At 37.2% G+C, this 16,422-nt stretch overlaps 1 protein-coding gene across 1 annotated transcript in view; it reads right to left on the bottom strand.

Annotated features, from left to right (window-relative positions):
* The window catches only part of LOC150093598 (tight junction protein 1-like), a 712,683-nt gene that overhangs the window by 84,196 nt on the left and 612,065 nt on the right, over positions 1-16,422 (bottom strand). Inside the window, exon 33 of the mRNA XM_090413230.1 lies at positions 7,054-7,089. Within this exon, the coding sequence (XP_090269356.1) occupies positions 7,054-7,089 (36 nt within the window). The remainder of the gene's footprint in view (positions 1-7,053; positions 7,090-16,422) is intronic.

Raw genomic sequence — 16,422 nt, 5'->3', positions numbered from 1 at the left:
GTGAAACCCCTCTAAAAGTTACATCCTGTGATGAAATGATGAGATCTAGAACTCTTGATCCTCACGTGCCTTTCTTTACATGCTGCCTGAGATAGTTATCTCTCAAGAACTCGAGATATTCACTTTCTTTATTCCTAAATGCAATCTCTTCATTCCAATTTATACTGCCATAATTAAAATCACCCATAATAATTACCCTTCCTTTATTCACTAATCCAAGTTGTTTATACATTTCTTCATCACCACCTTCCACATTCCCAGGACTATAGCAACATCCAACTAAATATGTCTTCCTCTCAACCTCCACGTTACACCACACTGCCTCATAACCATTGCCACTATTTCCCCCTTTCATGTCTACCTTATGTGGACTCAATTCCCCTGCTATCATCAGCAGCACTCTCTCTCCCTTCCTGCCCTTTTCTATCCTCATGAAAAATACTTTACCCTTCCATTTCTATTCCTGTTACGATATCATCTTCATTCAGTCATGTTTCACTTATTCCAATGATTTTTTTCTTCAGAACTTGTGCAATGTGGTCCCTGAATTTCAGGTCCTTGTCCACCATCACTCCTAGATCTCTCATCTCCATTACTTTGAGAGTATGTGATGTGAGAGAGATGTTTATAAGACAAGATATTTAGTGGGATGTTACTACAAAGCAGGAAATATAGATGTTGATGAGCAGGAATTGTTTTGGTAAATACAAAGCAAGCAATTGTTAAAGGGGTTTTAAAGGCATGCTGTCTCTCCTGGGCAGAGAAGAGACAGCATGCAGTAATAAGGGAACTGAATTTTTGCATTCTTGAGGGACAACTGTAATGGGCAGCATGAGAATCAAGAATTTTGAATTTGATCATAGCATGACATACTTGCCCCCCCCCCCCACTCCATTGGTGGGGAGGGGAGAAAGGAAGTTATGTGGAATTATAAGGCAAGTGACTATCATAGACTTAGAAACAGCTTGCAGCAGTACAATGGACGAAAGAATTTGAAGGAAGAGGGGATCATTAGTACATGGGAGATACTCAAGAAAATATTGTTGACAGAAATGATGGATTTTATACCTTGAGTGAAGAACAAAAAAGCAGTTTGGAGTCAAACAGATGACAAAAGGAATAAAAGGGGAATTTCAGAAGAAAAAGAGATTATGAAAGACATATAAAGAGGAAGGTGAAAAGCAGTTGCATGAGGAATATAAGGTTCAGGAGTGACTAGTAATGTAAGAAGCGAAAAACGAGAATATGAGAGGAGATTTACATAATCCAAACTGCAATCCAAGAAGCATCCCAAGGAGTTTTTTCATTATGTGGCAAGTTGAAGGAAAAATGACAGTGAATGGAAATCTTGCTGGATGGGAATTGGGTGACCAAAGCAGATGACATTGTTGAGCTATTTAATGATCGTTTTATTAGAGTGTTCCATCCTGGTACTACATGCTTTATTTAAAAGGATAATGAGTGGTGAAGTGTTAGAGGTGAATAGAGAGGATACAAAATGTTTTAAGGAAATGTGCTACAGAATGACTGTGCCATTAACTTGTGCTGTTCAGTGAAAGTCTGGTAATGGCATAGGTTCCTGAAGAATGAAAGGAGGGTAAGATAGTACTATTGCATAAGGGTGGTGGTAAAATGGAGGTATCAAACTATATAGGCATGTTTGCATTTTTTCTGTAGTTGTTAAGATTTTGGAGAAATTCATAAGAACTCATACAGAATTGGGCAAATAAGGGTAATATTATTTATGCAGGCCAGTATGGATTTATTAAAGGGCACTTTTGTTTTAGTAATCTGGTTACCTTTTACAACAGAGCAACAACCAAGAGAAGTGGATGAGGGTAACGAATAAATTTTCTTTTCTTTTTCTTTTTTTTTTTTTTTTGATTTTTCTGACACATGACACTGATTTTTAAGTTGCATCATATGAGTTTAGATATCAGGTTAGTAGTTTGGATTGGTGATTGACTCTCTGATATCTATCAGAGAGCTGTATATAGGAGAGCAGACTGAGGGAGTAGAAAGGTTACAAGTGGAGTTCCACAGGGTCTAGTCCTGGGACCATTGCTGTTCAATCTTTATATCAATGATACTGTCACAAGACTACAGGGAGATGTTCAGTTGTTTGCAGATGATGTGAAGCCTTGGGAGTATTATTAGTAATAGTGTTGATGTTTTGCCTCTTCAAGAGGATATGAATAAGCTGGAAAGGTGGGTAAACGAAAGGGGATATCATGTTAATGCAACAAATTGTAAGCTATTCAAATTAAGTGGATATTGAATCCAACATTATTTCAAAGCTAAATAGAGAAACTAGAAGAGTTTTGGCAAATCCAAGCATAAGTAAACCTTTCATGACAGGTGCAACTCGTGGTGAAGGTGGAGTAAGCTCTGATCACTTTCCTTAGTATTTCCCATAATGTAAACCACATCTCCTTGTGGATATGTATGATGCTATATATTATTGGGGGGGGGGGGCACTACCCAGACTGGTTTCAACCTTTGTTGAGGTCTCATCAGAGTAGATAGGTAGACCCAGATGTAAATACCCAGGTTAAAGTGATGCAGAAGTTATACTTTACCATATCATAGTTGCCAAAAGGTGTCACATCACAAAAGGCACCAAGAATTACTGAAATAAAGAGCCAAAAGGCTTCACTTCAGCGATGCAAAATTATTCAAATTAAGTGGATATTGAATCCAACATTATTTCAAAGCCAAATAGAGAAACTACAAGAGTTTCGTGCAGAATATAGAAACTATAAAAGTTTTGGCAGATCCAAGCGTAAGAAAACCTATCCACTGATGAGATCTCAACAAAGATCGAAACCGGTCTGGGTGGTGACCCCTCCCCACATAATGTATAGCATCATCCATGATCGCAAGGAGATGTGCTTTACATTATGGGAAATACTAAGGAAAGTGGTCGGAGCTTATTCCACCTTTACCACGAGTTGCCCCTGTCATGAAAGGTCGGCTTACGTTTGGATCTGCTGAAACTTTTATAGTTTTTATATTTGGCACGAAACTCTTGTTTCGTGCCAAATATAAAAACTTGTAGTTTCTCTATTCAGCTTTGAAATAATGTTGGATGCAATATCCACTCAATTTGAATAATTTTGTGTTGCCAAAGTGAAACCTTTTGGCTCTTTATTTAAGTAAAATGTAAACTTTTAACGTTTGGGATTCACATATGTGATGCTTCATACTCACTTGAAGTTACACTGGAAGAAACAAAGGGAAAAAAAAGAGATCTTGGGATGATTGTGGATAGAGATTTACAGTTCTGAGGACATATTGCAAAGGTTGTGAAGATATCTTAGAGAATTGCAACAATGTCGAGGAGAACATTGACCATAATAGATAAAAATATGCTGGTCCCATTATATAAAACTTCAATCAGACCACATCTAGATTTCTGTGCTCAGATCTAGTTACCGAGATTTGAAGTAACCTTTGTGAGAAGTGCAGATGCAGATAAGAGAAATTATATCAACTGTGTCCAATGTTGATTATGAGGATAGACTGAGGGTATGCAGACTGCTTCTGCCTTCTATTCATCAGACAGAGTTTGATGAATAGAAGGCAGAAGGGGATATGATTGATACATTTACACTGTTGAAGGGTTATTATATTAACACTGAGGAGGCTTTTCCATATGGTAGAATGAGGGAAAGGACCATTATCCTTTCTTTTAGTGTTACACGATGATCAGCATTCATTTTTGAAATTATGGATTCTACAACCGTGTTAAAATAACTCTTTTTATTATCCCAATGTTTCGATCTTCATATCAAGATCATCATCATCATCTGGAGCATACATAAATATACGAGAGAAGCTGCGTTACATTTAAAACTGTAAGCTAGAGAAACAATGATTTGATCACATGCTACTCACTGACCTCTAGTGGAAAAAAAAATACATCAAGCTAAATTTAATTTATGATTTACATGAATAAACATTTTTGCTTACAGATGGTTTTCCTTCCAGTAACAGTGATGTCCTATTTCTATTATTACAATTGTTATTTTTGATTTTAAAAAAAAAATTATTTATACATTACAACATGAATAAATATTCTTTCTTATAGATTTTTCCTTTAACAGTGATGTCCTATTTTTTAGTATTAAAGTTGTTATTTTAGATTTAGGACCCTGAATTTTCTACAGTCCTGTTTATAGTTGTTCTTAGAGAGGAAGGATTCGTGGGACGAATATATGCCTTCCATATGTATGGGATTTTTAGACCATCATTATTGTTTAGATTGGGGTGGTTGATAATGATCTCACAAGTTTCCTTAAATTTGCATTCATATCATGTTTTGGTGCGATGTAGACAACTAGTGCTTTTCCAGTCAATTCTATGTAAGGTGTTCAGGGCATGATCAGAAAGGCCAGCTTCACCATAATTATTATATTTGATGTGTCGTTTATGTTCTTTTGTCTGATCGGAATTGTGCACCCTGTTTCTCCTATGTATGGTATGTTGCAGGTGCAGTAAATACGGTATACTCCAGGGTGGGCCAGCGGAGGGAGTGGGTCTTTGGATGAGTTGAGTAAACTTTTTAATTTTGCAGGAGGTTTAAAGGTGGCTGTGAGGTTGTATTTTTGTAGTACTCTGTTTATTTTGTCTGATGTCCCTTTAATGTAGGGAATGGTTATAGTTTTACTGTAGTCTGGTTTGTCTTTGTTTTTTATTGAGGTCTTGTAGAGAATTTTGTTAATGGTGTTTTGGCTGTATCCATTTTTTTGAAAAGTATTGCTGATCACTTTAAATTCATTTTTCAGTGCCTATTCACTGGAACATATCTTCAGATCCCTGTTTTTTAGGGTATTGATGACACCTAGTTTTTGGATTGGGTGGTGGTAGAAGTTTATGTGTATATATATATTGGCCAGTATGCGTCGGTTTCCGGTAAACAGTGAAGGAAAGATTGCCCGAGGGATGTGTGACAAGTGTATTAAGAAACGGCAGTGTGTTATGTTTTTCAGCCTAAACAAGCAACACAAATGTATATACAGTTCGCAATTGAGACTGAAAAACGTGTCTGGCGGCCATGAGACCAGATCGCAAAAACATCGTCAACGTATCTAAGCCAGACTTTGGTGGGTTTTAAAGGGGAGGAACCTAAAGCAAGTTGTTCAAAATGTTCCATATAAAAGTTAGTAATAGGGGGGAGAGGGATAATGGCGAGCCCATGGCTGTGCCTTCTTTTTGTAGGTAGAAAGCGTTTTGCCATACAAAATAACCAGAACGTAATACATGCGCAAAGAGCGGCATGATATCTAGAGGGAATTTGTTCGGTAAAAGAAGGATTGTGTCATTGATTGAGACATTCGTAAAGAGGGCAGAGACGTCAAACCTGACTAATAGATCATCTTTTTCTAATGTAATGTCTTTCATAATGTTTATGAAGTGTTGTGTGTTTTTGATATAGGAGGGGGAATGACCTACCAGCTCCTTGAGTGTTGCCACTAATTTTTTGGCTAAGTAATAAGTCGGGCTATTAATCCCTTCGACTATAGGCTTTAGCGGTGTGTTTTCTTTGTGAATTTTCGGTAGCCCGTAAATTCTTGGGAAACGAGTGTGGTGTGGAAATAGTTTTTGACTGTATCTTCTGGCCACGTGGTAATTGACTTAAGTAGATTCTCTGTTTTCTTTTTTATTCTATTAGTTGGGTTATAGTTAACTAATTGATATGTTTTCGGACAATAACTCATACCAATAAACTATAACCATTCCCTAGATTAAAGGGGCATCAGACAAAATAAACAGAATACTACAAAAATACAACCTCAAAGCCACCTTTAAACCTCCTGCAAAATTAAAAAGCTTATTCAACTCATCCAAAGACCCACTCCCTCCGCTGGCCCACCCTGGAGTATACTGTATTTACTGCACCTGCAATATACCATACATAGGAGAAACAGGACACACAATTCTGATCAGACAGAACATAAATGACACATCAAATATAATAATTATGGTGAAGCTGGCTTTTCTGATCATGCCCTGAACACCTTACATAGAATTGACTGGAAAAGCACTAGTTGTCTACATCACACCAAAACATGGTATAATGCAAATTTAAGGAAGCTTGTGAGATCATTATCAACCACCCCAATCTAAATAATGATGGTCTAAAAATCCCATACATATGGAAGGCATATATTCGTCCCACGAATCCTTCCTCTCTAAGAACAACTATAAACAGGAACTGTAGAAAATCCAGGATCCTAAATCTAAAATAACAACTTTAATACTAAAAAATAGGACATTACTGTTAAAGGAAAAATCTATAAGAAAGAATGTTTATTTATGTTGTAATGTATAAATAATTTTTTTTTTAAAATCAAAAATAACAATTGTAATAATAGAAATAGGACATCACTGTTACTGGAAGGAAAACCATCTGTAAGCAAGAATGTTTATTCATGTAATCATAAATTAAATCCAGCTTGATGTAATTTTTTTTATTTATTTATTTTTATTTTTTTTCACTAGAGATCATGCCAGTGAGTAGCATGTGATAATCATTGTTTCTCTAGCTTACGGTTTGAAATGTAAAGCAGCTTGTCTTGTATATTTATGTATACTCCAGATGATGATCTTGATATGAAGATCGAAATGTCAGGATAATAAAAAGAGTTATTTTAACACGGTTGTAGAATCCACAAATTCAAAAATGAATGAAGGTAAAGGATCAAGGACAAGGGGCCATTCCCTGGAAGTTTCAAAATGAGGTGGTGAGTAAAAGATTAAGAAGTAAAATTTTTTTGCATGAAGAGTGGTAGGAGCATGGAATGCATTGCCTGAGAGAGAATGGTGAATGTGCAGACTGTGGTTGATTTTAAGGAGTGATATGATAGACTTTGTGTTTATCTTCCATGATGTCTTGTGATTCCATGAAGATCAGAAAAATAATGATAATAATGAGAATATCTGGATTGGTAATTATCTGCTAAGAAAATATGTTATAATTTTCTTTAAAATTTCACTTATCTGAATGTTTTTTTACTATTCATATATAATGTAGACATGAATATAACATACCTGTCATATTTCTCATTATGATTATATGATGCAATCCTGAAAGAAAATGATTAATTTTTCTTTTTTAGTTACAAATACAACTACTGATGTATTAAACATTTGCCTATTAATGTTGATATATTCATGTTTGTGACATTTTGTCAAACTCTCCTGTTAGTTTTTCACTTCAATAACAGAAAACGTCAGTGGCATAATTACAATTTTAAAACCTACAAATTATATATTTGGTTTAATCCTTTATCCAAGTGTAACCAAGCAAAATTTGCAGCTGAAGTATTTTCAGGACTGGGACAACTTATGGGGTAACTCCATCAACTATCTCTAATCCAGAGAATTTTAATAATAAGGTGTGACACCTTTTTGGCAACTATGACTTCCACCTTATCCATTACTTCCACCTTAGTATCACCACCTCTGGGTGGTGATACTAAGGCTCCCACTAATGACACCTCAATAAAGGTTGAAACCAGTCTGGGTGGTGACCCTTCCCTTAATGCATTATACATGCCTGCAAGGAGATGTGCTATGCATTATGGGATACTAAGGCACGTGATGAGAGGTTATACCACCTTTGCCATGAGTTGCCCCAGTCCTGAAAATACTTCAGGCGCAAACTTTGTTTGCTTGGATAAAGGATTAAACCAAATATATAATTGGTAGCATAGTCAAGTGAAAAAACTTCCATCAATTTTAAAACCTCTTTCTCTATAATAAATTTTCATATTCTCCCCCCCCCTACACACACACACACACACACACGCAAGCATTATATTGATCCATTTCCAGTTTAAGTAAGGTCTATTATACTTGAAAAGAAGTTATAATTTTGTTCTTATCCTTATTTATGCTTGAAGCAAACAGAAGTTTGCATGTAAAGTAACATCACGATCAGCCACCTGAATATAGTGGCAAATGACTTCATTTCAATTTTCCCTAGTATCCCATATATATCAAATAGCACAGCAAATAGCCTTTCAAACATTTATGTTGCCTTGAATTGTGGGAGGTGTTTATCATAGACCTAGAGGAGTTTGGATGAGAGAGCAAAAGATAATGTTAAAGCAGTGTAAGGATAAAGATGGCAGAGGGATAAAAAAAAAAATAATAATTTGCGGTACTTACAGGCCCTTAAGGCCCAAATGTGTCCAGATTGGCTTTCACAACCATACTTTTAGAATAAGGTACTTTTCTTATACCTAACTATATATTCTTGTTTTGTAAATTGTGTGTGAACTCCAGGAAAATATGAAAACCAGGGTTTTCTCCCCAAAAACTCAGGTCCATACGAGAGCGGCTAACTAATCTTCCACTGAAAAGCCATGATGAAGGTTCTTCACACCCTCTTAGAAAGGATTTGTACCTAGGTCTTTCCAATCAAAGAGCTTTGTCAAAACTAATTGAGCTATGAGGGTTCTGGAGGGATAGTAGAGGAAATAAAATAAGGATTCAGCACTTTTTATTCACTGTATAGTCAGAGACTATTTTCATTTTCTCTTCTCTCAGCTCACATAATTTACTTACGAAAAAACACTTGGGGAAACTAGGGATGGCCAATGGCTTGGTTATTTAGTCTTTTAATACCAATTGCCTCAAGTTGACTTTATCCAACTGGTTTATATGTGTAATGGCTATCCTTCAGGTAGGTAAAATTACCTTGATGAACATAAGAGGAAGAAACTCTCATAGCAAACACCCTCATCAGATGGTGCACAGTATAGAGGATTTAAAACATTTTTCCTGAAATCTGATATCTGCTAATATTTTTCTTTCCAGATAAAGAAACCTGTTTACTAAACAGTAAAATTTCCTTAGAATTATATTACACATTACTCTTATATCAAAATTTTGGTTATTTAGCAAAAGAATGTGACACTTCAACTTCCTGATTATATATATATATATGTTGGTTCAGATAAACCGGCCTTCAGAACAAATGCAATTTACAGCAAAAAATACTAGTGGTGGTAGGCAGTAGATGCCATTGGTGTAGATGATGATGGTGGTTCAGTGTAGTTGTGGATTTAGTGGTGAAGACATAGAATTGTTGAGTAGGCGCCCTCCCTTGATGAGGCTTTGGACTTCTTGGAGGTGTTATGTAATAATAATAATAATAATAATATATCATGATTCTACTGGCTTTATTCATGCTTAAGGTTGCAGAGAGAGCTATTTCTGATGTTACTGAAGGATGACAGGTGAAGAATGTGTGGGTTCTAGGGTGTCCAGTATGTAAGACCGAATTTCCAGTGCTGCAGCACCTCCATTTAATGATGTTAACTGGAAGTCTGCCTTCCATACAATTCTTCAGGCAAGATCCCTCTTGTCTTAATATCTTGTAATTTTAAAAGGTTTTGAAATAAAACATCATTGTTAATGCTTAGTTTTGGTTGCAGAGATTCTGTAGTTCAGTTGGTTTTGATGATGCCCTTCGGCTTGAAAGACCTAGGTTTGAATCCCATCTAGGATGTGAAAACCTTTATCAGGGATTTTCAACTGAAAGTGAGTTAGAGAACTTCTTACAGAAGTAGCAGCGTTTTTTTTTCTCCCAGAAACTTGGATTTTTCATCCCATAATCAAACCAGCCAGGAAAACATATTCAATTTACATACAAAGCATAATTACATGTTAGCTATCTTAACTTAGCATTATACATACATACATTTTCAAGGCCCGCCTTTCCTAATTGGGTTGTGGGGGCAACAGCTGCAAGAGGAACTTCCAATGGTCACGATCCTCTGCCACCAAGCTCAGGTGTTCTGGTGGGATTCCCAAACGTGTCCACCCAAGGTTTTGGATATAATCTATCCAGCGAGTCCTTGGCCTTCCACATGGCCTCCCATCCTCTGGCTTAGCAAAGAGGGCCTGCTGAGGGAGTCTCCCTTGTGGCATTCTGACCAGGTGCCCATACCAACGTAACTGTGATCTCTCAACACGGAGAAGCAGTGGTTGAGTATTGAGGGTTTCCCGAATTGCAGAGCTTCTGACTCTGTCGAGTCTTGTCAGCCCCGCAACCCCTCGAAGGAACCTCATTTCAGCTGCTTGGATTCGTCTCTGCATTCTTTCAGTCATTACCCAACTCTCATGACCATAGGTGAGGATGGGACATAGACTGTATTGAAGACAGCCAGCTTTGCCCTCATGCTTCAATACTACTGAACGGCCAAGTTCCCGCAATATTGAGCTTGCTAAGCCAATTCGAGTATCTAGAGCTACGTTATTATGATTATTTCATAATCATAATAACTTAGCATTATGATTATGAAATCCAAGGATACTTGGAAGGTCATGGGAGCTTAGCACCTGTTAGAACCACTGATGCCGATTATGAGTTGTGGTTATTCCTGATTGAAGAAACTGAATACTGTTTGATACCATTGTTACTATTTATTATTATTATTCCTGATCTCTGTGGAGTCAGGATTAATAATAAAAACAATCTTGGACTACACAAAATCTATTGTACCACTCCATAAACACTAATATACCTTCCACTTTCACCACTCTCTTGAATAATTCCACACTCTCCATACAAAAAGCTTGCTTCTTACCCTCTTACTTACCACTTTCTTTTGTAACATCTCAGGATGGCTGCTTGTCTTTGTATTCTTCCCCCCCCCCATTCTACCATATGAAAAATTTCTCCAGTGTCAGTCCTGTAAATTCCTTTCACCAGCTTAAATGTTGCAGTCATATTGTCCCTTCATTTTCTGTCCACCAAACTCAAAGGTTTGCATGCCCTTCAGTCTATTCTCATAACCAACATTGTACATTCCTGGTATAATTATCCCATTATATATTCTAGTATAATATTCCCATTCATTTGTCCACCTTTCTGTTCATGAAAATTCTCCTGAAGAGCCCAAACATTGGCACTATTATTAATAACCCGTCTAAGCTTCACATCATCTACAAGCAATTCTATATCCCTCTGTGGTCCAGTGAATATCACTAACATAAAGATTGAATAGTAATGGTTTCACTACTGAACCCTTTGGAACTCCACTTGTAAACTTTCCACTCTGTAATGGTGCTCCCTCAAATACAACTCTCTGATATCTATCAGAAAGCCAGTTACCAACCTACCCACTAATATGATATCCAAACCCATGTTGCAACTTAAATACCAACTTGTCATGTGGCACACTGTCAAATGCCTTTGAAAAAACCCCAAAATATCACAGTGTATGCCTTATCTTCATCCATACTAACACATTGTCACCCAGACTGCAATCATTTAAAGTCTACATATTATTATTATTATTATTACCCCAAGACCTCATGCAGTCAAAGACTCATCTGGGAGGTCCTTTTATCACACACACAGCTCATCGTACCGTGCCTTAAACACATTCAAACTACTTGCAGACACCACACTTTCAGGCAAGGCATTTCAATCATTTACAACTCTGCACAAGAAAAACCTGTCTCTCACTCCCCTACTCACACCTTCTTTATACAGTTTCCAGGGATGACTACTGGTTCTCCCCTGATCTCCCACTATTTTCTGTAGAACTTCTCCAGCATTGATCTTATAACAACCCCTTACCAACTTGTAGGTCTCTATCATATCCTTCCCTGCTCCTGTCCACCAGACTCTGTAAATTGCATCTTCTCAATCTTTCCTCATACTCGACATTCCAGAGGTCAGAAATTAAAACCACCTTAGTCAGTCGCCTTTGGACCCTTTCCAACATCTCTTCATCCTTTCGAAAACCAGGTGACCAAATCTGGGCACAATAATCCATGTGTGGCCTAATCAAATCCTTATACAGTGGAACAGGAATCTCCCTACTTCTACACGTCAGTGTCCTCCACATCATTCCCAGAGGCCTTTGTGTTATCTTCACAATTTTGGCTATGTGTCCCCTAAATTTCAGATCCTTATCCACTATCACCCACAGATCTCCTATTTCTTCCACCTCCAACAATATATCCTCACCAAGCATAAATTCTGCATCCCATCTTTAAACAAAGATTTTTTTACCAAATTTTAAGGTTTTAAAATTTGGTAAACAAATTTTAAAACCTTACATTTTGCAATATTGAACTCACATCCCCATTTCCATGCCCAATCACTCAATTTATTCAAGTCTTCTTGCAAGGCCACAACATCTTCACTACTCTTCATGGTTCGTCCCAACTTTGCATCATCTGCAAACAACTGAACATCTCCATTCAAATCTTCACATATATCATTTAATATACAAGTTAAACAGTAATGGCCCTAAAACAGGCCCCTGAGGCACTCCACTAGTGACTTTCCTTTTCCTGGATATCACTCCCCTATACACAACTTGTTACCTATCGGATAGCCAGTCTCCTCCAATGCACCAATCTAATATCCAACCCCATCTGTTCTACTTTGACTATCAATTTATCATGAGGTACGCTATCAAAAGCCATTGCGAAATCTAAGTATATTGCTGTGTATCCTTCTCCTCTGTCCAAGGAAGCAGTCACTTTATTGTAATAAGTAAGTAGATTACTAAAACATGACCTCCCTTTAGCAAATCCATGCTGTCCATCAAAGATAATACCATTGTTGTTGTCAACCCAACTCTGGATCCTAGTTCTCACAAGCTTATCCAACAACTTAACCATAACACCTGACACACAGATAGGTTTATAATTTGATGCTTGAGTTTGATCACCTCCTTTATGAAGTGGCACAATCTTGCCTTCCTTCCACTCTTTAGGAACTCAACCGAGTGGAAGACTCGTATTAAAAAAAATATCTCAAGGCAGGTGTCAACTCCCTGGCACATTCCTTCAGAATACATGGTGATATATTATCAAGTCCCACAGCCTTAATTTAACATCTAGTTTACTCAACTCCCTATATACCTCTTGCTCACTTACAGTCAGTCTCTCCTCCCCGTCATCTACTGCTCTCAATCTCTCCATGTAGTCACATTCACAAGACTGAAAGACCTTTATGAACTGCTCATTAAGTATCTCCACCACACATTCTGCAACAGCTGTCTTTATACCATTTTCTCCTATCAATGTCATCCTTCTATAGTCATTCTTTCTTTTGCTGGCTACATATCGAAAGAACTCCTTAGGATTCTTTTTGGCTTCATTAGCTAACCACTGTTCATACCTCTTTTTAGTTACCCTCACCAACCAAGTCACCCTCCTTGCCTGGTCTTTGTAAACCTCATGGAATTGGTTATTTCCACTTCTCTTATGCTGCCTCCAGCATAATCTCTTTATTCATCCATCTCACACCTGCTTTATTGAACCTTCTCATCCTTGGAATACATTTAGACATTGCATCTACTAGATAGTTTTTGAAAATCCCCCAAGCTGCATTGATCTCTTTTCCAGCTAACTCCTCATTCCATGTTACACCTGCAAGCTGTCTCCTAAGCTCTTCATAATCACCCCCCCCCCCCCTTGTAGTTCCACATATACCCTTTTTCTCACAGACGTCCTCACACTGCTGGCAACCACCCAGGTAATCACCTCATGGTCACTCTCATCAATTGGTGGATGATTTGACACCTCATTTATAATTACATTCTCTGATGAGATGACCAAATCCAAGACCCTCAATCCTCGTGTGCCCTCTGTTACATACTGTCTGAGGTAGTAATCCCTCAAAAAACTCATTTTCTTTATTTCCAGTTGCTATCTCATCTTTCCAGTCTATATTGCCATAATTAAAATCGTCCATAACAATCACCCTTTTTTTATTTGCTTGGGTAATTTGATTATACATTTTGTTATCACCACCATCCACATTAACTGGTCTATAACAACATCCAACCATGTATTTGATCCCATTCACCTCTATCTCACACCATACTGCCCCAAAACCACTGGCACTATTTCCCTCTTGCATCTCTACTTTGTATGGACATAACTCTTTCTCTATCATCAATAGCACTCCCCCCCTTTTTTTTTTACCCCTTCTATTCTCACGAAACAAATCATGCCCTTCCATCTCTATTCCTGTCAGGATGTCGTCCTCTTCCAACCATGTCTCACTTATTCCAACAATCTTTGAGTGAACAGATGCAATTAATGCAACCATTTCATCTGCCTTGTTTCTTATACTTCTAGCATTTGTATACAAACACAACAGCTCATTTCTGGATCTACAGCTAGTTCCACTGATACCACCCACTCAATGTGATCTCTCTCTCTCCATGCTCGGCTGCGGCCATTTCTCTTCCTGCTTATTCATTTTAAAACCCTTTTCAATTCCAACTGTTTCCTCTTGATCCCAGGTAATCCCATTCCTTTCCTTTCTACACATGCTCTTACCTTCTCTCGGAACATCCACCTTTCTCACGCTGTGTACCCCTGTCCACCCCGAGCCTCCCCATTTCCCTGCTCCTCGATTTTGTAGCATGCTAACATGTACTAATCCCATGGATTGAAAATGTGGCAGGTGAGGAATAGAAATGCACATGTGTGTGCCTTAAATGTACAGCAAGTGAAGAGAATAAGAAAGGCATGTCTATAGATTTAGCCTTGGGCAGTGGTTAATTTATAGTTGGAATCTGTGCGAGACTGTAAAAAAGTAATAATGAGGTTCAACATGGTGTTTATATTATATATTATTACATAGTAAAGTAATGCAGTAAATCTAAATAGAAATGATTGGTTTGTAGCATTTTAATGATGTTAGAGAGTATGTTACTCAAATACCAGAATTTTAAAACTGGCAGGCAAATTCCTGCTTCGTTTTCAAATCGAAGAATTAAAAAAAATATATATATTTTTTTTACTTTTTTGTATCTATCACTCCAAAAAATTTTAGCAGTAGTTTTGCTTCTACATCTGTAATATCTGATATATTCATAATATATAGAAGGATAGGAAATATTGTTTTTATTAGTAATGCTTTGGCTGTAAGAGAAAGCGGCCCTACTTTCAAGTCTTAGTCTGTAGGATTTTGAATTAGTTGCTTGGTTAGGAGAAAAGATCAAATCAAAAAAAGAAGTGAGCCCTGAGATTAAGCAGTTTTCTATTTCAGTTGTCCAAATGGAATTTCTTCACAATTCCAATTTCCACAAATCTATACTTTGGTTCTGGCTGTTCTGATTGCTAAAAGTTTATTTTTCGCTTGGTTAGAGTATAATAAATTTAGTTTAATCCTTTATCCAAGTGTGAGCAAACAAAGTTTGCGCCTGAAAGTATCTTCAGGACTGGGTTAAGGTGGTACAACACCAGGGCAACTCGTTGCAAAGGTGGAGCAAGCTACCAACACTCCTATCTCAGTATCTCCTATAATGCAAAACACATCTCCTTGCGGATATGTCTAATGTTATGCATTAAGGGAAGGGCCACCTTAACCCAGTCCTGAAGATACTTTCAGGCGCAAACTTTGTTTGCTCACACTTGGATAAAGGATTAAACTAAATTTATTATGTTCTGATTGCTAGTCTTCTGGTTTGTGCAAATTATTCCAGGATAGAATAATAATATATAAAGGGAGTCATTAACTTTTAAGGATGACCACTACATCATTTACATACATGTAAATGATGCTATTCCTAATGTTGGATAAGAAGTATCAACTTTTTGTAGAATGGCTCAGAACCAACACAAAGAGCAGAGGACTTATGGGTGAACTCTATTTGAACCCATTTATTAGAAGGTACATAAATGTGTTAACACATGTATCTTCAATTATGGTGAACAGTTTTTCGCTAACCCATATCAGTTTTAAGGTGTAGAACAGGAAGAGATGTAGGATGTCATCAAATACCCTTGCTAAATCAATGGGGAGTAGAAAAGGGATGAACTTTACTGATTGATCCAGGACTCTAAGTTGAGTGCTTTTTATGATGTCTCATGCTTACTTTTATGTGATTGTTGATAATTTGAAACAAATATTCAAATAAATTTTCAAATTATCAAAAGTCAGATAAAATAAAGCATGTCTAGATTACAACTAAAATTAGAGCTATCCAGCTACGCTAATCCAGAAATTTGGGAAATTTTAGACAAGATCACAGACAACTCGGCCAAGCACTTATTACTCAAAAACAAGGAAAAATTAATAATGAAGTTTCAAGCACTAAAACAACATGGAAGCACAAGACAATCAGGATGCCATAATGAAAGGAACAGCCAATCACAAATCGACATCACAAGGAGCAGCCAATCACCCACAAACGAAGTTAGGAGCAACCAACCACCATCGGACCATGGCCTGGTTATCAACAAATCAAACTACAATCTCACCCAAGGTGAACTCTCACTGCTGGATAAAGGTCTGAACTACGCCATTGTGCTGAAGTCAGTAAACAAACTTTATATCATTTATCATATCGAGAGAGGCTTAAGATCCCTCCTCACCAATCTAGCTGAAAAAATATGTATGGAAACATCTTGTATGCTAAATGCAAACAA

Source organism: Typopeltis vanoorti, chromosome 23 (genome assembly GCF_054136105.1).
Source record: "Typopeltis vanoorti isolate ZY-2024b chromosome 23, IOZ_Tvanoo_1.0, whole genome shotgun sequence".
In the NCBI taxonomy this organism is placed as follows: Eukaryota; Metazoa; Arthropoda; class Arachnida; order Uropygi; family Thelyphonidae; genus Typopeltis; species Typopeltis vanoorti.
Note: the sequence above shows the minus strand (reverse complement) of the source record. Positions and strands in the feature narration are given on the sequence as shown.